The sequence below is a fragment of the Podarcis liolepis genome, assembly GCF_965112155.1.
Source record: "Podarcis liolepis genome assembly, chromosome: 5".
Lineage (NCBI taxonomy): Eukaryota > Metazoa > Chordata > Lepidosauria > Squamata > Lacertidae > Podarcis > Podarcis liolepis.
In genome coordinates, this window is record NC_139556.1 from 79,964,371 (window position 1) to 79,990,351 (window position 25,981).

Here is a 25,981-nt window from a genome sequence, read left to right on the forward strand (position 1 = left end):
TGCTGCAACCCCAGAGTCGTCCGCAACTGGACCTAACAGTCAGGGGTCCCTTTACCTAGGTTGATGGCCATCACAGCTCCCTGGAGGAGAGAGTTTCATACTGTAACTATGCGCTGCTGTTTCGGTCAGTCCTGAAGCGTCCAACATTCATCTTCATTGGACATCCATGAGTTCCGGTCCTGTGAGAGAGGGAGGACCACTTTCCTTCATCAACTTCCTCCAAGCCACATGTAACTTTATAAACGTCACCTTTTGCTCGCCTTTCTTCTAAGCCAAAAAGTCCCAAAAGCGTCGACCATTCTTCATAGGGGAGTCACTACACCCTCTTGATCATCTTGGTTGCCTTCTGAGCAAGAACTGGTTCTGAGTGATCAGATTGGTAAGAGTTTTTTTTTAAAAAAGTATAACATTTGGAGCTGCAAATGACTAAAACAGGCTTGCATGGATAGGGAGGCTAGTAATTTTGATATTCTTGTTTGCAAGGCCAGAAATATCTGTAAAGGTAAAGGTAAAGGGACCCCTGACCATTAGGTCCAGTCGTGGCCGACTCTGGGGTTGCGGCGCTCATCTCGCTTTATTGGCCGCAAGAGCCGGCATACAGCTTCCGGGTCATGTGGCCAGCATGACTAAGTCACTTCTGGCGAACCAGAGCAGCACACGGAAACGCCGTTTACCTTCCCACTGGACCTATTTATCTACTTGCACTTTGAGGTGCTTTCGAACTGCTAGGTTGGCAGGAGCAGGGACCGAGCAACGGGAGCTCACCCCATTGCGGGGATTCGAACCGCCGACCTTCTGATTGGCAAGTCCTAGGCTCTGTGGTTTAACCCACAGCACCACCCGCATCCCTAAGGGGGTGTACAAGTGCTTTAAACGTTTGATGTGGAGGTGAGCTAGGTGGACTGATGATTCAAAGTTTTATCTTGTCGTGCTGGAGCAGCTCAAGCCCGAAGCAGATCAGGGGGATTCCTCAGGCAGCTCAGGTAGGTGATGTCCCTGCAGAACCTAGAGACATTTCACTCCGCAGGGAATGCAGTGGGCACATGACATCAAGTAACAGCACAAATGCTTGTGGGAATCAGGCTTAGCTCTGGCAGGTTTGGGAATGGTATCACAATTGCTTTGCAAAATAGAAGCGGGCAAGGAGAACATTCAACAAAGTCTTCCTATTCGGGGTTGTTTGACCAAGAAGAAGAAAAACTGCAGTACCTTGGTTTCTGCGCACTCCTTTGGAGCTTGGCCCTTAGGCTTAAAAATAAACCCATTTTGCGTTAGGTGTGGAAGGGAAGCCTTGCTTTCATAAGGGAAATAATTTACGTAGGAACCGCAGCACTTGATTTTCTATTAAATGTGAACACTTTTGTGAAGATAGAAGAACATGCTAAGAGCATTGGATAACTCGGCTATAAATAGCTTCTCCTTTTAGTATAACAATAGATATGCCTTTGCTGCGTAAAGTGAGGAGGCAAGTGACGCCTACAAGCTGGAAGAAAATTTTCTGGAAGAAAATCTAGTTCTTTCTCTTAATAAAACTGCTGCGGGAGAAGGAAAAGTTATTTGAATTAATTGCATCTGGGTGCTTCATAGTTTGTGTACCGTTTTCCAGGGGAGATGCTGCAGAATATCAGAAGCCTGGTGACTCAGGCAGACTTTCTGGAAAAAAATAATGCTATTTTTGAAGCAACCGTACCTGGGTTTTGCTGTAGAAAGTCTACTCTTCTTGTTTAATATTATTTAACTAAATAACCCTTACAACAACCCTATAGAGCAAGCCATCATTATTATCCAATAGGTACAAGAGTGGCGAGGTACAGCTGTGTGTCTTTCTACCTCAGTTCTTAGACTACAAGGTGTGCTGGCAACTGTGGCTTTTTGACATGGTTCACATGTAACAAGAAACCACAGTTTCCTACCGTGTGAAAGAGCGGCAGCAAATCTTGGGCTCGCGTTCCTCTCTTCTCCTCTCTTGTGGTATCCCATTGCATGTGAACTTGGATAACTGTGGTTGGTTTATAACATGGTTAGAGAGAACAAGCCAGGATCTGGAACTATGGTTTATTCCTGGTGTAATTTCATTAACTGGAGTTTAAATCAGCTCTCCCCAACTGGGTGCCCCCATATGTTTTTGGATTAAAACTCCCAGCTGCCTTGGTCAGCATAGGCTAGTGGTGGCCAAACTTGGCCATCCAGCTCTTTTTGGGACTACAATTCCCATCATCCCTGACCACTGGTCCTGTTAGCTAGGGACGATGGGAGTTGTAGTCCAAAAACAGCTGGAGGGACAAGTTTGGCCACCACTGGCATAGGCAGTGGTCAGGGCTAATGCAGCTGTAGTCCAGAACATATGGAGGGGGAAGGCTGGTTAAAACCAACCAACCAACCAACCACAGTTTCTTGTGTTTGGGCTTCACGGGGAACTGTGGTTTGTTTCTGATCTCCAATGGTAGACTGGGGAAGGGTGAATCCAAGCTTTATTGCAGCACATGAAACCAAATTCCGCTTATATCTGAACTAGTCAGATGCTGCTCACTAATGTTCTCTAACTCAGTGTTGTGGCACGACTGAGACGCTGACTAGTTCATGCTCGTCTACATAGTGCTTTCTTGTTCCTGGATCAAAAAATTACCAAATTGTCCTCCTGCTGCTAGTGAACTCCGAGCGTTATAGAATCGCAGGAGGGGAAATATTCCACATCAAGCTCTGGAAAGTCATCTCCCAGCTACACATCATTAAGTATAGGATTAACCTCACATAAGTGGTCCCAGGACAGCAGATCTCTGAAATGTACCTTTCCTCACATATGCTATTTGTGCTATTAACTTATTGTGAATGTGCAATTGGGTTTTCTGAAAGCAGCGTTTAGATAAATTCCCATTGCTGTGTTCTACATTGCATAATGGTAAATTGCTTAAGTTATACGTCCGCAAATGTTGCCTTTGTAATATATATATATGAAAGATGTGCCACTTTTACCCACTTCTGATTCAGGTCCTTGGGGTCTTTTGATAATTTACATTTAGGTTTTAAAGCAATTTTATACTTGACTCATCTTTCCACGGCCCTTTTCTTCCGTATGGGTTGTTAAATATTTATTGTTTCAGCCAATAAAGCTATAACACCACCCAGCAGGTATTACACGAGGGGAGAGCGGAATCCTATGTGTTAGAGCGACTCATATGTGCTTTCAGAAGGAAGAGTTATACATTTTCCAAAAAGCTTTAAGGATCAACTTCCTTGCCTGCTACTTTAATCCGGTTCCAGTGGAAATCAGCATATTCCAACATACTTTGGCCTGGCTTTGTGTGAATAACTGTGTCATTAAACCTTCTATCATCAAAAGCTTCCTATCATCATAGTCTCATCGTAAGCCTTTCACAAATAAAGATTACAGCCTCCCCGAGTATATCTTCATGGGTTTTGTTGGGTCTATAAATGGCTAATAAGCCTGATCCTTGTCCAAAATGTCCTCCTACAAATTGGGTGCACGATAGCGGAATTACAGGATAAGTCAGGTCATCCTCTACAAAAATTCCATTGTGAGCCCTTGCAGATTTGCATCTTATCCTTAGCTCCACACATCTCAGCTTCATCCTAGACAGTTTGCTTTCCTCATGTTTGCTCATTTGTCTGCTATACCCAGATCTGAAAAAAGGGAAACCTTCCTGATGATCTAATCTTGTGCAGGCAGATGGATTGTTCTGTTCCCTGTCTCCCCATATAGTCCCTAGTATATCCCCAAAAGCCTTTTCAGAGGTTTGGGAAGGGGCTACTGGACATCATGGACTGTGTCATCCAGAACTACGATGGGACTAAGGGATGGACTTTGTACTCCACTGGTGCAACATTTTCCCACTGATTTTTCCAGTGGTTCTCCCATCCCACTGCAGGCCTGAATGACATAGTTCAGGATATTTGGTAGGGACCACAAAGCCGCTGGGGAGGTCTTTTTTTTGGGGGGGAGGGCAGGGGCGATTTTCAGGCAACTGCAAGAGAGAGGAGGGGACAGGAAAGATCAGTTGTGCAAGCTGCTTTCTGTTCATGCAACATTGGATGCAATGCTATAAGAACAACGTACAATGGAACCTCGGTTGTCGAACATAATCTGTTCCGGAAGACCGTTTGATTTCCGAAATGTTCAGCTACCGAGGCACAATGGGCAGTTGGCAATTTCAATAAAGAAAAGCGCCTCGGAAGCTGTTCAACTTCCGAGGCATGTTCAAAAACGGAAGCATTCACTTCTGGGTTTTCGGTGTTCGTTCCGAATCTTTCGGCTTCAGAGACGCTCGAAAACCGAAGTTCCACTGTATTACATTTCTTTGGGAGATTGTGCAATCGCCTGGCAAGGGCCAGGAGTATTTTATCTGTGACTGGCCATAATATGGCAGGGATTAGGATTAGAAGGTGGTTCCCTCCCAGGGTTATATCCAATTATGTGATACTCAGAGTAGACTCATTGAAATTAGTGGTCATGATTAACTTAAGTCCATTTATTTCAGTAGGGGTAAGTATTACTTAGTTGTATAGAACCCTAACTCTAATACTCTAACACAATACTTCTCAGAAAGTATTGTTGCTGCTCATTAATTGGGCAGATGGTTTTTAGTAAACAGTTTACAGTGGTACTTTGGGTTACATACGCTTCAGGTTACATACGCTTCAGGTTACAGACTCTGCTAACCCAGAAATAGTACCTCGGGTTAAGAACTTTGCTTCAGGATGAGAACAGAAATCGCGTGGCGGCAGCGGGAGGCCCCATTAGCTAAAGTGGTGCTTCAGGTTAAGAACAGTTTCAGGTTAAGAATGGACCTCCAGAACGAATTAAGTACTTAACCCAAGGTACCACTGTATTGGATTTTATGATTTATTAATTCTTTTGGCATTGCTTTATTGTGGGGGGGGGGGGCTGTCTTCAAAGTTGGTGTAGATATCCTTTAAATAATAAATAAAAAACATTTATTATTTTGAGCAATTTGATGAAATTTAAAAGCAAGTTCATCAGACCTGACTTGCATACAACATTTCTGCAAAATGTTGAGTTTTTCAGCTGCAGATGCAACAACCGTGCCGTGTAATTCTTGACGCATGACTCTGAATTGTAGTAAACTTGAATCGCTTACTCCCACATCCATCACAGTAAAGGCTGGGAACTTCTCTTGGCATTCCCAGGGACTTGTGTACAGCCGCAGTGATTTTCCCTCTGCTTTTTCACTTTGAACAATATCTGCTCCCATGGCATATCACAAAGCTGCTTTTGAAACTACTCCTGAGTTTCAAAATGATTTGCAAAACACAAACTGTTTGCGACACCAAGGACCTTGCGTTTGAGGGACACACGTCTAAAGCTGAATTGGGGCCGAGGTGCTAGTTTTAATTCTTTGGATCCTGACTGTAATATGCAACTCTCCACTAAGTCACTCATAGTTCCACTGTGAAGTAAGCACCAGAAGTTAGCACATGCTCCTTACTAAGTGTCCACTGCGGGAACAAAAATTCTGAAACTCAGTATCATGAAAACATCGACTTGCACAAGTTTCCATTGCAGATAATGGGTAGTTAAATTAGTATGCATTGAAAAAGCCTCCAAGACTGTTATTCCTTGTTAGTGTTTCCATAGTAATGATATTATGGCTGCTGAGACATGTTTGCAGTTTCCCCAAACTTATTATAATTACATCGAGTGACAATAACAGATTGGAAAGGGTGCAGTGTTATTTTTAACAATTAATTTGAACCACCATTGGAAACAAGCTTCTCAAAACACTTAAATACTCCAAGGAAGAGTATCTAAGCACTTGGATTCACCCAAGTATGAGAAGTGACCGGAATAGTTTAATCACTTGTAAGTGTTGGATTATTTCTGGCTGCATATGCAGAATATCACTGATCCAAAAGAATTCGTTGGGCACCTAAAATCTTCAGGTTACCCAGAAATCTGTTGCTAGGTGTCTGTTTGAATTCCCATCAATGACTCAAATGGTAAAGCATTCTCTTCTACCCGGACTGTGCCAATTCAGGATGCAGTGGAGCGGGAGAGGATATTTTGCATGGGAGAGGTCTGATCTGCACAGGCAGGAAAATGAGCTCATGTTAGCTATCATGGTGCTTTCTAGATGGTGTAGACTACAGCTCCCATCATCCCTGACTATTGCTCATGGCCAGTGGCGTAGCGTGGGTTGTCAGCACCCGGGGCAAGGCAAGTAATTTGCGCCCCCTAACCCGTGGATTTGCGCCCCCTAACCCTAACCCCCAGATGTTGCGCCCGGTGCAGCCGGCCCCCCCTGCACCCCCCACGCTACGCCACTGCTCATGGCTGATGGGCATTTTAGTCCAAAATGTCGGGAGGGGCCAGAATAGGTTAGAATGAAGGTGACTCAGAAACTACAACTAATCCAGAATGTGGCAGCTAGACTGGTAACTGGGAGTGGCTGCTGGGACCATATAGCACTGGTCCTAAAGGATCTTCGCTGGACACCGGTACATTTCCGAGCTCAATTCAAAGTGTTGGTGCTGACCTTTAAAGCCCTAAATGGCCTCCGCCCAGTACAGTGGTACCTCGAGTTACAAATGCCTCAGGTTACAAACTCTTCAGGTTATAAACTGCTAATCTGGAAGAGTTACCTTGAGTTGAGAACTTTGCCCTAGGATGAGAACGGAAATCGTGTGCCGGTGATGCAGCAACAGCAAGAGGCCCCATTAGCGAAAGCACGCCTCTAGTTAAGAACAGTTTCAGGTTAAGAACGGACCTCTGGAACGAATTAAGTTCGTAACTAGAGGTACCACTGTATACCTGAAGGAGCGTCTCCACCCCCATCATTCAGCCCAGACACTGAGGTCCCCCCTGAGGGTCTTCTGCTGGTTCTCTCACCATGAGAAGTGAAGCTTCAGGGAACCAGGCAGAGGGCCTTCTTGGTAGTGGCGCCCTCCTTGTGGAACGCCCTCCCTTCATATGTCAAGGAGATAAAGAACTACCTAACTTTTAGAAGACACCTGAAGGCAGCCCTATATTGGAAGGTTCTTAATGCTTGATGTTTTTATTAAGTTTTTAGATATGCTGTAAGCTGCCCAGAGTGGCTGGGGAAACCCAGTCAGATGGATGGGGAATAATAATAATAATAATAATAATAATAATAATAATAATAATATAGAATGTCATTTTTGCATAATCTCCCATTATTACTATTTTTTATTTTTTTAAAAAACACTTCAGATAGCCAACACTAGAACACCAGGAAGAGTGGTTCTCATCTGTCCTGGTGCCCGTCGTGCTAGTGTTCTACTTACAGGGAGTTTGTGATGTAGGGGAGACCTAAAACTTGATTCCCACCTGAAACCTGGTGGTACCTTTAAAGCCTATCCGTTCATTCCAACCTCATTCTGCTTCATGTGTAGACCAGATCCGAATGTGGAAAAGCCTCAAGCTCCGTCGAGATTATAGCATGTCAAAGAGAAGGCTAAGCTGAGCCCTGTGCCTTGACTTGGTAGTTTCCTACATGCAGTCTGCCTATCTTGGCGGATTTACAAAATGACAAGTCTTTCATCCACCCAGCACTCTGTGCTGACATTTTTCAGAGTGTTTCATTTTCTGGTCAGGGATGAGGAAGGAAAAATTACACCTCCCTCTAAGTGCAAATGGGGGAAAAAAATCCCATTCTTAGGACTTTTGAGACACATAAATCAGACTAGTTGCTAGTCCCAGCCCTGCAATGGGTTAATGCCAATGCATTATTTAAAAAAGTATATTATGTAGCTTTGGGGCAAATCCCAACACTTATTTAAAACTAAAACAAACTATACCGCATTATAACAGATCTACAGCTTATTTATTTACTTAGTTATTTAAACAAAGCATATTCTGCCTTTCAATTAAAGTACAAAGATGGGTTAACCTTAGTCACTGGATTGCTTAATAATTAATGATAATAATTATTTATTATTGCCGCAGCCACTCTGGGCGGCTCCCAACATAATATTAAAAACACACAAAAAATCAAACATTAAAAACTTTTCTATACAAGGCTGCCTTCAGATGTCTTCTAAAAGTCAGATAGTTGTTTATTTCCTTGACATCTGATGGGAGGGCCACCACCGAGAAGACCCTGCCCCTGGTTCCTTGCGACCTCGCTTCTTGCAGTGAAGGAACCAGCAGAAGACCCTCAGAGCTGGACCTCAGTGTTCGGGCTGAACCAGGGGGGTGAAGACACTCCTTCAGGTATACATGACTTATTGAATTGAGAAGTGTCTAAGCCTTTTGCCCATGTGTTCTGTTCTTTCTCTCTTCTGCTCTAGTCTTGCCTGGGTTTACTAGATGTAATTCCATCGTTTGCCGGGGCTGGAGCAAACTAGGATCTTGAAGCTGGTTTAAGAGCTGGTCAGATGTGCCCCCAGTCACCGTGGATTTCTGGTTCAGGAGAAATGGGAGAGGGTTGGGGTTAACGCAGGAAGTCTTCAGTCATAGTGTCCCAAGTTGGGAGCAGAGAAGGGGCATTGTGAGAACGAATTGCAAGGGCATGAGGCTCACACATGCATGTTGCCTTGGGCAAAGATATAAATGTAAGAGACTAGCGTATTTCTAAACTGGGTCCCGTAGTGCCTCCTTAAATGGATTGCATTCCTATTGTTTTTGAGGCTAGGGCTCTGGCAATTTCCATAAGATGGGAGTTTCATAATATGCAGCAACTGACAAGATGCGCTCTCTTTGCCAATATGAGCAAGTTTAACAGAACACAGAGAAGTAGGATGTCTCTAAGCTATGTAGGGCCCCACCAGTGCAAAGTTTTATAGACAGGCGGCATTTGAATTATACGTAAAGTCAGCAATGGTTTTTAAGCTTTGTTTTGAAGGGATCATTGGGCAGTTATTGGGGCCTTCAGTTAGGAGAGCAATAATGGCTTTTAATGCATCCTTGAGGATGAGTCAGCAAAATTGGTGTAAGTATAATGCAGTGATACAGAATTAGGCAGCATGGCTTGTGAATGACATTTGACATTTATAAGTTATGCAGGTTTATTTTTGACGTTCCTTAATTTATTAAATTTATATCCCCACTTCCACTAAATTGTTTTTAAGGCGGATAATGATAACAATACAAATGCAGTGGATAAAATATAATGAAATAGTTTAAAGCTTCAATAAAATACAGAATAACACATGTAAAAAGGCAGGTGAGGCATCACTCAAATATTTATAATCTGTACTTTCATAATGTATATTGAGTCTGTTTACATGAGAATGACTTAGTTGGAGATCAGTGCAGTTTACTTGGTCTGCATTCAACCAAATGTATTACAGATTACTTAAGAGGTTTTTCTTCTAGGATTCAGGTGATTCAGATGTGTGGTTAGCCAAACAAAAGGTTTTGCCTGCGAAAGTGAGTAACAAATTTATTGCACTTCCTCAGTGCTTTTTCCATGACTGCTGTGTCTCATGAACAGCTCGGCCTAAAAGCTTGCTTGGTTTATGCAGCATTGTATAATACAAGAACATACTGTGTTCAGTTGGTGAACAATTTTGGAATTACTCACTATATGTTGTGAGAATATCGCACTCCAGACGTTCACATAGCTTCTATGGATTTTTTCACACTGCAGATTAGGCCTGACTAATTTGCAAACTCTGCTAATGAGCCCTTTGGGTTTTGAACATCTGTAGAACAAAACTTTAGTAAGAAAGTCCCAAGTGTATTCAAAACATTCTTAAAATATTTTTACTGTTTTTCGGAGTCATGTGCTGCCTGCTAAAGTTGCCCTGCCAAGATGCGAACCCTCTAGTCTGGTGAGTTTACTCCACTGAGCTCACTTTCAGTAATCCTGTTGTGTGGCACTACTTTACTGTACTAGATCAGTACTGAACTGCAATTTATTGATTTTGGGAGGCAGGGGGACAAATTACCCAATTTTGGAGCCTGCCGTCAATGTTTCGTAACTAAAATGTGCATATCACGTCTTGACTGTACAAGATGAGTGCTGAAATGCAATTTTGAGGGAGGGGGGAAAATCAAAATGTTCAACCAGAGAAGAACTTCCGGTAGAAATGGTGTTGTTTGAGCTTGACAGTTTGTCTACCGAACTAGGTAATTGCAAACTTCACGGCTACAGAAAACGGAAGAGAGACAAGCCCTGCCATTTCCTGTTTGTTTGCCAGCTTGATAATCGGAATACCGTGCTAGATGGTTTTCATCTAGTGTGGCGTTGTTCTTTTAAATACGTAGTTCCAAGCCCAGCCATCTGCCCCCGTGGTTCATGGTTTAATTTTATCTTGTCACCTATCTCTTGACTGCATTCTTGCTGCTTGGTGAAGTAATTACCGCACACTTTATTTATCTGATTGGAACTTTAGCTCACGCTACCGCCGAAGCTTAGAGCCTTTTAGAAAGCATTTGAAATGCATGCATAAGAACTATCTCATTACAACGCTGTGCAGGGCCGCCAGTCAGACGGGGTGAAAACACAGCACAGTTGGGCTGTTTTTTGTTTTGTTTTGTTTTTGCTTTTAGGATAGAAAATTAAGGAGCAAATACATTTTTGGTTCCCAGGCTTCCTGATCCCTGCCCTTAATGTGAAAGGGTGGGATTCAAACCCTGGCCGCTGCTTAATGAAGCACCAGGACCAATGTCTGCAGCCCTGCTGCTCATACTGGCTGGGTCAGAAAGTGGGACATGGGGAAATCACTGCACCTTCCTGAATTGTGTGATGGCAGTGGGGCCAGCTTGGGATCAAGTGGATCCTAGATTAGCTCTGCTCTTCCCCTTCCCCACCCTAGAACTCCCCGTTTCCAGACTTTCCATAGGCTGCTGCTGGCAGGGCTGCTACCTGTGGCGCATCAGCCCTCCCACATGTTTGGCAGGTGGAACGGGAAACTCTGTAATACTGCCATCCCTCTTTGCCAGCAGCCCAGTGCAAAGTGGGCATCATGGATTTTAGTCCCCGGTGAATAGCAGGACTTTGCAGATTCGGGCTGCATGCTAGCCGACCAGTATTTTCTACTAGCTGATTATGAAGTGCAGTCCTCTATGATACTGCGACAGTAACATAATGCATTTTCAAAAGCCAGTATGAGGCCCACCAGCTATATATTAGGAATCCAGGCATTATCTAGGCTAATAAACACTCCACATATTTTTCTTTTTATCTGCAATTCAGTTCACGACTTTTGACTTCTTTTTGTTCCTTGCTTTTCTGATTTTTAAGGCTGGTTAATGCTGCATTAAATGAACGCTGTTTGTACATTTCCTTGCATGTGTGTTTTGGCTTCCCATGGAGCAAAACAACCAGTATTCTGCTAAATCAATTACAGAACCGTGGATGCATGTATACGAAGCATAAACAGAGGGTTCCTACTCAAATGTGTTTTTCCTTTGATGACAAGTGTAATGAGAATATGAAAATGAATCCATTTCTTTGGAGCAATAATAGAACATAGTTTAAAGTGAAATCTTCCTTTTGTAGCTGATGTTTGTAATTTCTTCAGTGCTAATTCTTTAGCCTCCCCATTTAGTAATCCTCTGAATAATTGATTAATTGAATGGCTGGAAAAATCTGGAAACAAGTTTCAGTTATGTTCCTTACTCGTTTGAAGCCCCAGAGAGCAAGATTATTTCTATTTTCTTGTATAGTTTAGGAACAACATTCTTTCTGAGATTCCCTGACACAGGCTGTACATCAGGGGGTCAGCAAACTTTTTCAGCAGGGGGCTGGTCCACTGTCCCTCAGACCTTGCGGGGGGCGGACTTGTTGTTGTTTAGTCATTTAGTCGTGTCCGACTCTTTGTCACCCCATGGACCAGAGCACGCCAGGCACTCCTGTCTTCCCCTGCCTCCTGCAGTTTGGTCAAACTCATGCTGGTAGCTTCGAGAACACTGTCCAACCATCTCGTCCTCTGTCGTCCCCTTCTCCTTGTGCCCTCCATCTTTCCCAGCATCAGGGTCTTTTCCAGGGAGTCTTCTCTTCTCATGAGGTGGCCAAAGTATTGGAGCCTCAGCTTCACGATTTAAAAAAATATATGAATGAATTCCTATGCCCCACAAATAACCCAGAGATGAATTTTAAATAAAAGCACACATTCTACTCAGGTAAAAACACCAGGCAGGCCCCACAAATAACCCAGAGATGCATTTTAAATAAAAGGACACATTCTACTCATGTAAAAACGCGCTGATTCCCGGACCATCCGTGGGCTGGATTTAGAAGGTGATTGGGTTGGATCCGGCCCCCGGGCCTTAGTTTGCCTACCCATGCTGTACAGCTTCCCACCTCGTGCCTCCCCTTTGCAAGTGGTGGTGGGGTGGAACCACAATGCTAGCTTTGCGGCAGTGGCATCCCTGGACCCGAGAGGGAGCAGGGTAAGGGTGAGAAGACTAGGAGGTCAGGGCTGGGTAGTCAGAACCAAGATGATGCAAAACCCTTACCTCCTTCCTGCCTCCCACCTCGTGCCTCCCCTTTGCAAGCAGCAGTGGCACTATTTCCAGGAAGCTAGTGTAGTGGCTCCTCCCCACTGGTGAGCTGCATCTGCTTGCTACTCTTGCAGGATAGACGTAGCCATGTTTGGTGGCCCATGGAGGTCTCTTATACATGACTGGAGTAGAGATGGTAGATTATGAAATTTTTTGGCTCTCTCTCATTTTCCCAGTCCTAAATTCGGCTCCTCAAATCTCTGCAGCAACTTTTTAAACTTCCTTTAAAGAAATCTTCATGAAAATTATTCAGCAACTTTGTGTAAATTTCTCATAGTAACTGCATGTTGTATGTGCAGTTTTGACCAATGTGCACATGCTTGCCACTAGTTTCTCCCAGTACAATGCATATAATATTATTTTCACTAATATATTGATTATTTTCACTAATATATTCATTTTTCATGCACACATTCTTCTCATATACGTATTTTTGTAGAAGGCGATTAGGCTGGATCTGGCCCCCGGGCCTTAGTTTGCCTACCCATGATGTAGACATCTGTGAGGGAATAATGGGTATGTAGTCTGAACCATTGCAGTTGTGGGCAAGCTTATCTTGACCATTTTAGCACCTGATTTAAACAGATTGTTGGTTCCTTCACTGCTCAGTCCCATAAAAACAGAGCAGTAAGAAAACCTAGAGAGAAAAACCATTGGTTTACATAGATTCCTATTTTACTTCCATTACATTTTGATATTTTTGGGTGTGATATTGACCACAAATTTGGTAATTTAAAGTTTTATGATCTGGAGCTTTTTTTGTTTTTTTGTGCGTGGAAAATATTATATACCTGGAAAGGTGAATATTAGAGAATTCATTGTCCAGGCTCTGTCACAATTCTCCACATAACTTTCAGAGTCTCATAATCTTCAGCCCACAATCATTCCTGTTCAAGCATTTAAGCCTTACTACTACATATAACAGGGGAGCAAAATATTTGTTATGACATACTGCCTATAAAGGTTTGTGTTTTGATTTAGGAAACTGATATAAAAATGTCACCGGATGCTTAGTCAAGATATTCAGCAGAATAATGCAGCGTCCGTGCCCATATTTTTAGGGCTAAAGTGCTCTTTAAATGGCAGTAATTTGCCTTGGTGTTCTCTTTTTTAAAAAAAGGGAAGATGTGTTAAGGGCAGATGGGGAAAAAAAATCAGGGCCAGTTTGTGAAATTGGCTTTGTGAAGTATATCTATTATAATGTCATGCCCTTTCCACATGACCCTCTTTAATTCTTCTCTACCCAGCTCATATTCTCCCAAGTTAATGTTTATTTACGTCTTCCTCCTTGCAACCCCAGAAGCTCTGCTTACCGTATGTGAAAACATAGCCCTGTGAGCAGGAGAGGGTGGAAATAATCAAAACACTGCAGCCACTTGGAGCATGCAAGGAGCAGACAGTTGCTTCATACAGATTAAGGCAAGCTTGTGATCACTGCTCTTTATCCTGCTAATTTAGGCTTGTTTTAAATGCCCGCTTAGGGCTTTGTTAAGCCCTTTAGAACTCTTCTTGGTGTATTTCATCAAAGTTGCTAAACTGAGGCCAGAATGAGCCTGGAAGCAGATCTTCCCTGTAGCAGAACCTTGAACTTACTTCTCAGTGGTGTCTGTTAAATATTTGCAGTTCAAGGGTTTTGAAACTTTGCCCCAGTGAGACTTGGGGACGGGGAGGGTGGAATGTGTTCAAATCATCGCAGGGATGATAAAGGCAGGGCAAGGGGAGACAGCTTAAATGCTCGGCGCTCATTTTCCTCCGAGGTTGGGGGAAGGGGCAGGTTAAATGAAACTAGAAGGGATAGGAGGAGGCTACACAGCAGTGGATTCATGGCAAAAGGTCCAGTGCTTGCTAAAAGTGCCGAAATAAATAGGGAGTTGTATCATTGTCCACCGGCACAACTAATCAGTGCAACAAGCTCAGAGGCAGAAGGCAGAAAAAGGACATGGTCTAAACTAGGAAGCTGGGATATGGTCAGGGAGGAGCAGCTTATAAAACAGTGGAGGCTCCTCACACTTTGAGTACTAAGTTTTTTTGCAGCTGAATGTTGTGGATCGAGGGCCCGACCCCGCTATGTGAAAAAATACACAAGGACACGTGATATAAGGTTAATGGGCAAGAAAAGGCCACAACTTTATTGATTACAGCAGTGAAAAGGTATTGGCTTAGGCATTGGATGACTATAGGTGGTGGGTTTATTCAACAGTAGGTGGAGCCTGTTGATGCTCATCCAACTATAGGCTCTCCCCTGATGTCACCGGGGGTCGTGCCATGGCCTCCCGCCAAGCAGGCATCGGACGGAATACACGACCGCCAGATTCCTTTAACGGAATAACCCACGGTAGATAGCATAGGCGATGGCCACACCTAGCTCTTGACACATGAATCCAATGCCTAACCTACCCACCAATACCACAAAAGTTGTGACGATTGCTACGAGGTAGGCGAAAACACCAAAAGGCCTAATGCCAAATGGAAAAATTCCTACCAGGACCCCCAGCCAACCAGGGCGACCAACCTAAGGTCCATAGCAAGGCCAAAAACCTATACCCTGAGCTAAATGGGAGTGGAGGGTGGGTGACTCGCTGAGGGACGACGCCGAATGAGGAGGAGGCGGAGCTGGCCCCACAGCATTAAGCTGCTACACACGCCCCCCGGAGGCACCTGGTTGGCCACCTCCGGTGGGTGTGGGCACCAGCCAGGTAGGAGGGGAGGGGGCTAATGCCCCCTACCAGGGGCGGAGCTCGGTCTCCCGCCCACAACCACTCCCCTCCCTTCCAGGGAGGAGAGTCTTTTGAAATCAATTACAGTTTTAATGTTTGTAGGCATCCTGGAGGTTGATCAGTGTTGGGAACAGGATACAGTGGTACCTCGGGTTACAGACGCTTCAGGTTACAGGCTCCGCTAACCCAGAAATAGTACCTCAGGTTGATAACTTTACCTCAGGATGAGAACAGAAATCGCATGGCGGCCGCAGCAGGAGACCCCATTAGCTAAAGTGGTACCTTAGGTTAAGAACAGTTCCAGGTTAAGAACGGACCTCCAGAACAAATTAAGTTATTAACCCAAGGTACCACTGTATTGGGCTAGAACAGGCAGGGGGTGCTATATTGTAGCCATCCAGGTTTTTGTACTATTCCATTCATCTCCAATTGTTGGCCAGACTGGTTGAGGCAGCTGGAATTGAACAACATCCACAGCCACATGCTACTCAATCCTGGGTTAGACCCTAAGTCGGCTTAGTACAGTTTTTGTCTTGTATTCTTAGGCATATGGGATTGAGCACTAAATGTCAATGAACCTCAATGGATATGTTCAAGCTGTTACCTTTATTACTGTCACTGTTTAACATTTATGTTTTTTGGAATCTTATCCCTTTCCTCCTTTTCAGAGAAAATTCAGGGTGGCGGCTTACAAAAAATAGGTTGACAGTAATGAAATATATGGCAATCCCCATTAAAACCTATGGATGGGGACATCAAACCCAAAAACTCCAAACAAAATCCCAAGATAGCTAATGAAATGAAGGCATAAAAGATACACCAGCAAAAAGAGAACAATCAGGTAATAGTTGTTTGAAAAAACAAACACCCACCCTGTCTGTTAGCCACTTAAAACAATACAGTGGTGTGTGGTGTACCTCATGGGAAGAAGTATTGAACAGGTTAGAGGCCCTAGCTGTAGTTACTGGGGGGGGGGGGTCCCAGTTTCCGTCATGGTGTCCCGTTGCGCCAGAAACGGTTTAGTCACGCTGGCCACATGACCTGGAAAGCTGTCTGTGGACAAATGCCGGTGCCCTTGGCCTGAAAGCGAGATGAGCGCCGCAAACCCTTAGTCGCCTTTGACTGGACTTAATCATTCAGGGGTCCTTTACCTTTACCCAGTTCAATAAGGGATAGATTTCTTTAGGAATATATATTTATTTTTATTTTAAAAAAACCTACTGCTATTATTGATAACCAACATCCCCAATGCAAAAATAAATAATAACACCACCATTCTTTGAAACGACTTCATCAACTAATAACAATGTTGCTACCATTTTGCTGTATTGTGACTAATACATTAAACAAGCTAGCAGTATAACATTGTGTTTTATCTTTATCTGTTTAGGGGTTTTAAAGGTTAACACCAGCACCTTGAATTTGCAGATCAATAACAATGTGCTGTGCTGTTCAAAGAACAGGGTGGAGTTGGTTTTGCCCTATAATTCTTTGCCATAGCTGCATATATCCATGCAGTATGTATCCATTTGCTGCATGAAATACTTGGGTAAATACCAAAGTGGAAGGTTGTGCATTGTTAATTTTAGTATTCAGAATCTTGCTACAGAAATGTTGGAGATCCTTATTAAATGGATAACAACATACACAGTTTCTTGTGATCAACCATTTATGGTATATTTTATTGTGGCGATAAGCAGGTAACCATAAAACACATTTCTCTTTTCAGTATATCTATCTTTCTGAAGAGCATTGTATGTGTTTTATAGCGTATTTTGGGATAAAGAGAAAGTAATGATTTCCACAGCAGTAGACATAATGAACAAAAAAGGATTGCTAGAAAATGTAAAAAATATATATCCAGAAATTGCTATTCCTTTAGAAACCTCTTGCTCACGTCATGTAATATTGATCACTTGTGACTTTGCACACTGTAACTTTGGGGAAAGATAGATTTTTATCTCCTCTTCCAAAGAGCATTTAAAGAGTGGCATGGTGATTCCACTGATGAATGACTGAAGGAGGTTTCTGGATTGATGAATCTGGAACTGGGGTGGTGTTTTCACAGACCGAATTCCAATAACATGCCAAGACTGATTGCGGCATGCTCTGCACCTAATCACAGAGGATTTCTGTGTCCTAGCTGGTTAGTGCTGCAATTATGGCTTTTAAATGGGGGTGGGAGACCACTGTAGAAGAGGCCAACATTCCTCATGTTACTTTGCTCCAGGAAATCAAAATACTAAAGACAGCAAGGTTAAAAATCTCCCAGTCTCACTGTTTTATCTTTTTGATTCCTTGTCTTTATAAGAGGTTAAGAGCAGAATCCCATATGTGTTTACTTAGAAGTAAGCCCTATTGAGTTCAGCGGAACTTAGGGAAGAGTGTACTTAAGCACCTCGAACTTTATAAATCTTACTACTTAGTAGGCTTGTATAAAATCGCACTCCAAAGCTGCAATCTTTTGCCCACTTCCCTGACAGTGGTCCCCACTGAACTCACTTTTGAGCAGACATAGAATCATACAGTGGTAGAGTTGGAAGGGACCCTGAGGACCGTCTGGTCCAATCTCCTTCAATGCAGGAATATGCAGCTGCCCCTTACGGGGATCAAACTTGCAACCTTGGCATTATCAGCACCATGCTTTAGCCAACTGAGCTATGTATTAGCACTGTACTGAAATGTGTGAGGGCTGGAATGGTGGAAGAAATTTGAATATCGCCTGATGCATCAGGCAAGACTAGTATGTTCACCGTTTTCTTGGTTGTGTAGATGTACCGGGGAAAAGATGGCATGGCAATTCATTTTTATTAGAATAGTCCTTTACTCGTTTTACTGGAGGGGCCCCTTGAAGAAGAGCGGGAGATTGGTGGTTTGAAGGCACTCTGCTAGCTTTCCAGGAGGCGGGTTGCTGTTGCTTACAAGGGGGGAGACAGGAAGGGGTAGTAAGGCCAGCATGGTGCAAACGCACCAGCAGGAACACAGGATTGGCTTTGCCAGTGTGTTTACACCACACAGACTTCTACATTGCCTCATCCCTGTTCCTTCCAGCATGCAACAGTGACCCACCTCCCAGGAAGCTAGTGTAGTTGCTCACATGGCAAGCCAGTTCTTCAGGCCAGGATTCTGCTACTACCTTTCAGGTGTGTGGCTAGGACAGGGGTCTGCAACCTTTAAGACAAAAAGAGCCATTTGGACCCGTTTCCGAAGAAAAAACAACAACTGGGAGACGCAAAACCATTGCGACATTTAAAACAAATATATCTCCGGAGCCACGATCTGACAGCGGGCGGGAAGGTGATGTCGGGACGGTGCGTGACTAACTCACGCCCCGCCCCCATGCGACGTCACAGCCAGTACAGTGCCCGCAACAGTGAGGAGTGTCGGGGCGCACAATGCGCCTCCTCCCCTTGCTAGTATCCGCCCCAGAGCCGCAGCAAAGATGTAAAAGAGCCACATGCGGCTCCGGAGCCGCGGGTTGCAGACCCCTGGGCTAGGAGCTGTCCCTTCATACATTTCTCATGCCTCTGAATTGGCTGCAGATGGCCAGTGGTATTCCTCAGGTGGCTGGACTTTGTTCTGGGCTTGCCTCTTCCTGATCCCATCTTTAGGTTCTGATTCAAATGGGCTGTTGCAAACATACCTACAAAGGCACTTCCATGCATAAGGAATAAAATATGTACCCGCAAGTAGAAATCACTACGCTTTCCCCCCATGTTTAGAGAATTTCATCGGGCAGGCAAAGGGTGCTCCGAGCTTTCTGAGAGAGAGAGAGAACAAATCCTATGTAACAAATTCAGCACTTGTGAAAACACCCTCTGCTTTTCAGAGTTAACTAAACTGGAACAAAACCATGCAATCTTGTGAAAGTCCCGTCAGATTAATTTGGTTTATGAAATTTACAACAGCTCTTCTCTCTCCCACGGGCCGAAAAATACCGCAGTTGTTTGCCTCTCTGAATAATAATCATTACCATCTTCATCTCTCTCTCTTTCTCTGTCTTTTTCTTCTTCTTCTTCTTCTGGCGGAGAGTATCCTGACTAGTAATAGTGCAAAGCAAACTCCTTTCTTAAAGAAGCCATTTTAAGACGTGAGCCCCTGGGGAGCTGAGTTCTGGTGTGAACACGAGCCTCAGAAAACCGTAGGCCGTTTGTTGACGCTATCGCTTTAAGTGTCGACCCGAAGCGTATCGTGTTGCTTTAAACCAGATTGCCTGCTTAATATTTAAGGTGATGGTTATGGAATCACTTTATCCCCTCCGAGATTGGCTTTGGAGGCAGCTGGGCAGGCTGAAGATACCCACCGCTCCTACCTCCTAGGTTTGTGCCTCGGGAAGGTATTTTTGATCCTTCCTAACCTGCCTGGGATCTACTGGCAGGCTATGTGCTGACTGAACGGAATAGTTCTCCAGCAGTTTAAAAAGAGAGAGAGAGAGGAGGGGAGAGAGAGAGAGAGAGAGAGAGAGAGTGTGTCGAGCTGCTTTCTGTAGAGGAGGCAGGGCTTATGGTTTAGAAGGAAGTGAACTGGATAGGTCAGGAGACTGTACCATTTGTGAACACCCCTTTCCCTTTTATATTCATCTGTCAGATACAGTAGGCGTGCTCTGGGCTTGCTGGGCTTCGATGCAAAGCGGGGAGAAAAGCAGCCTAAATGTGACCTGCAGTTGGGAAGCTTGCTGCTTTTCCTGCTTTCCTTTTTATCCCCCCCCCCCTTGCTCTGCAGCCCACCCCCTTTCCTCTGCCTGGACTCTGCAAGCACTTGGTGCTGGAGTTGGAAGATGTTTGGGAAAAACAACAGCTAACATGGTTTATTCCACACGCTGCATGTTGGGTAAATTTCAAAACCCACATGGTCGTCCTCTTGCAGTGGAATAAAGTCGCATCTGATGGACGTCTTCTCTGCTTATAGCATAGCAATGAACGTCTGACAGGCGCGACCTTTCATAAGACAGCCCACACGACTGGCTTTCTGCCCAGAATATTGCTGCAACACTGTCTGTGATTGGTTATCTCCCTATCATCATGCCTTGCTTCAGAAGGGGAGAACGGCCCCCTTTTTAATAAGCCCACGATGGCCGGCTGCAATATGCTGCACTGTAAGTATTTTTTGTTTTGTTTTGAGACCGAGAAGGGGGGGTGGGGAATCATGCTGTGTAGAGAGTAGTAAGGCAGAGAGGAGCACATGGCGACGTGATTATGCTGTGAGACATCAGTGAAGTGCTGCTTGGTAAATTTTAACGTATCTGTTTTTTCTACAGGTTGGTACTAAGAAGTGCCTTTCCTGACGTCTCTGCTGCTTGGAACCGCTTCTAGAGCAGACTCTGCTTTTTGCCTTGCTTGCTGCCAGCTAGACTGCGACGACAGCTCATCCACTCGCCACCTCTAGCCCAGCCACCCCTCCCCTCATTTCTACTTATAATCAAGAGAAAGAGAAAGAGAGAGAGAAAAAAGCTCTAAGCATCAGGCATTGCCCTAGGCTGCTTTAGTTATTCTTTTTAGAAATAATAAGCATAACGACAACAACAAAAGTTTGCTGGAAAAGTGAGATAATCTTCTGCCAGAAAGGAAAAAAAAATATCAAAGAGAGGAGGAGCAAAATAAACCGTTCCTTGATTTATCTCTTTAAACTGCTGCATCTGTCTGTGCCAAACTAATCGATACCAATTGCGCCACACCAAAAAAATTGAATAAATCGAAATCTCAATAATAAAATTAATAATAACAATTGCAGATTCAGCCGTGTGGAGATTCCCCTTTCAGGCAACTTTTTCCTGAGAGCAGCTTGGAAATTCTCTGCTGAAGGGTCTCCCACGTTCTGCTGCTTGCATTTTGGCCTCCCAATTTGGCACTCAAGAATGGTTTACTGAGAGAACAAGGCTCATTCCAGGCCACACTTTTAAATGCTCATTTTTCTGACGACCTTAAGTTCCAAAACCACCCCCCTCTTCTGATTGACAGTTTTGCGCTGTGACTTTCTAGTGGGAAATCTATTCCTTGCTGTTGCGACAACACAACTTTACATCTTTTAACGTTGGGCTTTGGGGGCTTTGGGGGCAGCATTTTGGAGGTGGCATTTTTCATCGTTTCCAGTCTTATCAGTTTGGCCTCTTCTCTCCTTTTTTTTTAATTTGTTTGTTTCATTGACAATTTTAACTACCTGTAAAAAAAAATCTAAACATGGCTGTAAGTGTCACACCAATCCGGGACACAAAATGGCTAACACTGGAAGTGTGTCGTGAGTTCCAAAGAGGGACTTGCTCACGTCCAGATACGGAATGTAAATTTGCACATCCATCGAAAAGCTGCCAAGTTGAAAATGGACGCGTAATCGCCTGCTTTGATTCATTGAAAGTGAGTAAATATTATCATTCTTTTCAAAGCTAAGACAAAAATAATGACTGAAACAGTTGTAATCACTGAAGCAATTGAGTTTTAAAGGATGCTATTTTTTTAATCTTATTAATGAGGTTGTGGTTTTAATAATTACACTTTAAGGCAGGGAGAGAGTGTGGGGGTTTTCAGAAGGGCTAGGCTCTGTATTCTTGCAGTTTATTATAGTTCCTTCATCCTTAGAATTACAGTGTATCTTTAAGTTGGAATGTTAAGAAGCACCATTTGTGCACCTCAGAAGAGTGTTAGTCCATAGTACTGCAAAAAGCAAATACAATTCATGTTTAGACTGAAAGATGGACTCAGGTCTGAACTGTTAAAGGCTGGGATTATCTACTCTGAAAGCTCTTACAGCAATAATTTTGTTAGTCATTAGGACATGAAAGGGTTCTGCCTTTTTTTCTTTTGTAGAAAAAATTCAACGGTTAATTCTCTGTGTGTGCTTAAAGTGAAAAAAATTAGAGTCCTCAAACTAAAGGCCATGTCTTCTGAACAATTGTTTGGTGCTGAGAGCATACCTAGATAGTTGCTGTGTGTAGTCAGCAGTCACAAAGTCTGAGAATTTCCTTCGTTAACATTTCACTAAAATTCTCAATTAAAAGATCACTTGTATAAGTCTCAGCTTATGAAAGGATCGCCTGTTTAAATATTGGATTTGAAAACCATGTTTCTGCACTTATGAAAGAGAACTATAGCTAATGCTCTATGGATATCTTACTGCTTCAGGAAAATGGATAATGTCTAGAATTGCTGTTTTCAAATATGTTCCTGCTTCCATCAGTCAGGCTTGAGACTTATCTTCTGCCCTAGTTTACTATGTTTGAAATCCCAGACTTGTTTATTTGGGAGACAGGTTGTAGCTAAGTGGTGGAGCATCTGCTTTGCATGCAGAAGGTTTCAAGTTCACTCCCTGGCATCTGTATGGCTGGAATTGTTCCTTGTCTGAAACCCTGTAGCGTCTCTGCCATTCAGCCTTGGAAATACTGAGCTAGGTATACCAGTGGTCTGCCATAAGGCATATGTTCCTTTGAGCATACAGATTAGGGCTTCAGTCTAGCATGCACTTACCTGGGAGTAATCCCCATTGAACATGGTGGAATTTACTTCCAAGTAAAAATGCATAGGCAATGGCGTAGCGTGGGGGGTGCAGGGGGCCGGCCGCACCGGGCGCAACATCTGAGGGGGGGGGCGCTCGCACTCGCAGCTCTCTGCCCCTAGGGCAGAAGGGGCACAAATTACTTGCCTTGCCCCGGGTGCTGACAACCCACACTACGCCACTGTGCATAGGCTTACGCTCAATGCACCTTGACCTCAACATTCCACAGTCCATGCAGGTAAAGGGCTTGAATTTCAAATTGCTTAGTCTGATTGACTTAAATGGAACTGAACTGATTTAAATGCAAGTATTTAGGCTTCATTTAGGGTTCTGAATCTGGTTGAGAGCCAGGATGGCTTTTGCATGTTACAGAGCAGTGAGAAATCAATACGTGGTTGAGTCATGCACACACACACACACACACACACACACACACACTTTTCCTGCCCCTGATGTAATGTCTAAAGAAGTGATGCCTGTAATTGATGAACCTATAGCTGGACAAAGTGGAAGTTGAAGGAGAAATGTATGTTTGCTTGTTTTAAAAATGAAATAGGGCTGCCATTCCAGCCAAATATTTGGACTTGAAATTAGGCTGTGAAGGGGCAAATGTTCAGCTCTGCCTCGTTTATGACTGGACTTGTTCATACTGACTGGACAGCAGTTGCCAGAACTGTGAGAAAAGTAAATTCTCTGCTCTATGTTTGCTTTGGTGGCTGAAGGCATGTTGTGGGTTGTGACTTGCCATTTGGCCATATCACACTCAAGGTCAGCTTAGATTTTCTTGCTGTAGAATAACGTTGTAATACTACTTGTCAGCCACATAGGCCATGTTGGAGTGACGATCATCTGCCTGCCTATCTATCTGTCTATTGCTGTTTTCGGATGCTCCATAGCTAGCGCACAAATTTCTGTTAGCCCCGGGAGCCTTGGTTGCCAAAGCTAGTGAGCCAAGCATTTGTCGTTTCGTTCTGCTGCTTGGCAACCATAGCCATTCTTAAGGATTAGGAAAGCTCTCCATTAAGCGTTGCTGCTAGGTAACTTCCATTCATTTGATTACGGGTACCATTGTGCAAGCTGTTGTTGCAATGACTGAGGGATGCAGCACAAAGGGCAGGTGAGAGACACTCAATACTACACCTTAGCCATAGGCCATGGGTAAGGAGTGTCAGTCCCTGCAACCAGATGTGGCCCTCCAAGCTTCTCTATCTGGGTCTTGGTGACTCTGCCATGCCACCTCTCACCAGCCCTGTTCCAAACCCGTTTCAAGAGCTTTTGCCAAACTGGAAGCTTTTGCAAACTACGAGAGAGATTGTTCTTTTCCTCCCCACCCCCAATCGTTTTATTTGTTTATAAAATTGTATATCCTCCCCTTCAGTTCTGCTGAAACTCTTGGAGCAACTTAAAGGTAAAGGGACCCCTGACCATTAGGTCCAGTCGTGACCGACTCTGGGGTTGTGGCGCTCATCTCGCTTTATTGGCCGAGGGAGCCGGCGTACAGCTTCCAGGTCATGCGGCCAGCATGACTAAGCTACTTCTGGCGAACCAGAGCAGTGCACGGAAACACCATTTAACTTCCCGCTGGAGTTGTACCTATTTATCTACTTGCACTTTGACTTGCTTTCGAACTGCTAGGTTGGCAGGATCAGGGACCAAGCAATGGGAGCTCACCCTGTTGCGGGGATTCGAACCGCCAACCTTCTGATCGGCAAGTCCTAGGCTCTGTGGTTTAACCCACAGCAACTTACAATGGTGGAATAAAACAAGTGATTTGTTTTCTCATATTTGTATCTCACTTCTCATCCTTTACGGAACCCAAGGTGAAACGTGTGGTTTCTGGGGTGTCTTCCATTCATTCGGTGTTCTGGAATGGGGAAAGGCTGTAGCTCAGTGGTAGAGCACGTACTTTTCTTGCAGAAGGTCCCAGGTCCCTGGCATCTCCAGTTAGAGCTGGGAGAGACTCCTGCCTGAAATGTTGGAGAGCTGTTGGAAGTTAGTGTAGCCAGTACTGAGCTAGATGGAGCATTGCTCCGACTCTATATAAGGTAACTTCCTTTACCCCAGGCTCAGGCGTTCTTAGCACCAGCAAGGTAAGTGCCTTCGGACCATACTCTCAGCCATTTAAAAACGTGGATTTTCAATACAAAGCAACAGACTATACAGGGAAGGGTTGAGTTCAGTGTTAGAAACTCAGATATATAAGCCAGGCTCCAAATGGCTTCTTAAACCAATGTTACAGTCACCAAAAGGAAATGTCTAGTTGTCATTTTTGGGCAAGACAGTGCTAAATAATGGACTGACTGTGATTGAATATCAGTTAAACATCTGGCTAGTTCAGATAACAGCATCCCTGCTCCCCTGTAGAGTCTGAAGGGGACTTCAGTCTTCTGTGGCAAGGATGGATGATTTCTTGATGCCTAAGCATGGAAACTTTTAAACTGGTGTGGGGAAGACCTGACCCACCAGATGTTGAGGAACTGTAACTCACATCGGTGCCAGCGATGGCCAGGGATGGTGGAAACTGTAGCTCAGCAACATCTGGAGGGCCAGAGGTTCCTCACACCTGCTTTAAAACGTTGAATAGGACACAAAATGAAAATTTTGTTGGGCCACAAATGGTGTGCAGCTGCAGTCAAACTATAATTAAACATTTTATGTCCCTTGATCACGAAATTTTGCTTTTTATGGAACTATTCACAAGGCTGGTTTAACTGCTTATGGGAGTTGACTGCTCATGGGAACAAGTGTTCTGTTGTGAGGAGGAATTGCAAAGGAGACTTCTTGGAGTGGATTCTGGTTTTCAAACTCCCACCATGCATGGAAGTTGGTGTGGTATCTTGCTCGAGGCTCCACAACCACCCTAGAACTAGCACCCATTAAGCAATGATAGAGTTGTCATGCCCAGAATGTAGAGTCTGGTGAAATTGAAAATCCACGCACACAACAATGTAGTGTGACTTTATTTTGGTTTTGATTGATCATACAAAATTTTGTTTTTTCAGTGTTTCGCAAGCCACCTTCTAAGACGTTTTCCTAAAAGATGTGTTGCAAATCTAATACAGTGGTACCTCGCAAGACGAATGCCTCGCAAGACGAAAGAGTTTTCCGTTTTTTGAGTCGTTCCGCAACACGAATTTCCCTAAGGGCTTGCTTCGCAAGATGAAACATCTTGCGAGTTCTTGCGAGTTTGTTTCCTTTTTCTTAAAGCTGCTAAGCCGTTAATAGCTGCTAAGCCGCTAAGCCGTTAATAGCCGCTAAGCCACTAATAGCCGTGCTTCGCAAGACGAAAAAACCACAAGAGGAAGAGACTCGCAGAACGGATTAATTTCGT

General features: G+C 44.0%; 1 protein-coding gene across 45 annotated transcripts in view; it reads left to right on the plus strand.

Moving 5' to 3' along the window:
• MBNL1 (muscleblind like splicing regulator 1) overlaps positions 1 to 25,981 on the plus strand; it is a 179,068-nt gene that overhangs the window by 16,929 nt on the left and 136,158 nt on the right. For 17 of the 45 annotated variants that reach the window (XM_083504353.1, XM_083504340.1, XM_083504342.1 and 14 more), the window contains exon 2: positions 20,423 to 21,515. The exons of 10 other annotated variants lie outside the window; for them this stretch is intronic. In XM_083504353.1, coding sequence (XP_083360479.1) covers positions 21,342 to 21,515 — 174 coding nt within the window. In that variant the 5' untranslated portion in view covers positions 20,423 to 21,341. Of the gene's footprint in view, positions 1 to 20,254; positions 20,392 to 20,422; positions 21,516 to 25,981 lie in introns of those variants that run through there. 18 more of the 45 variants (XM_083504330.1, XM_083504339.1, XM_083504333.1 and 15 more) reach the window with 5 other exon arrangements.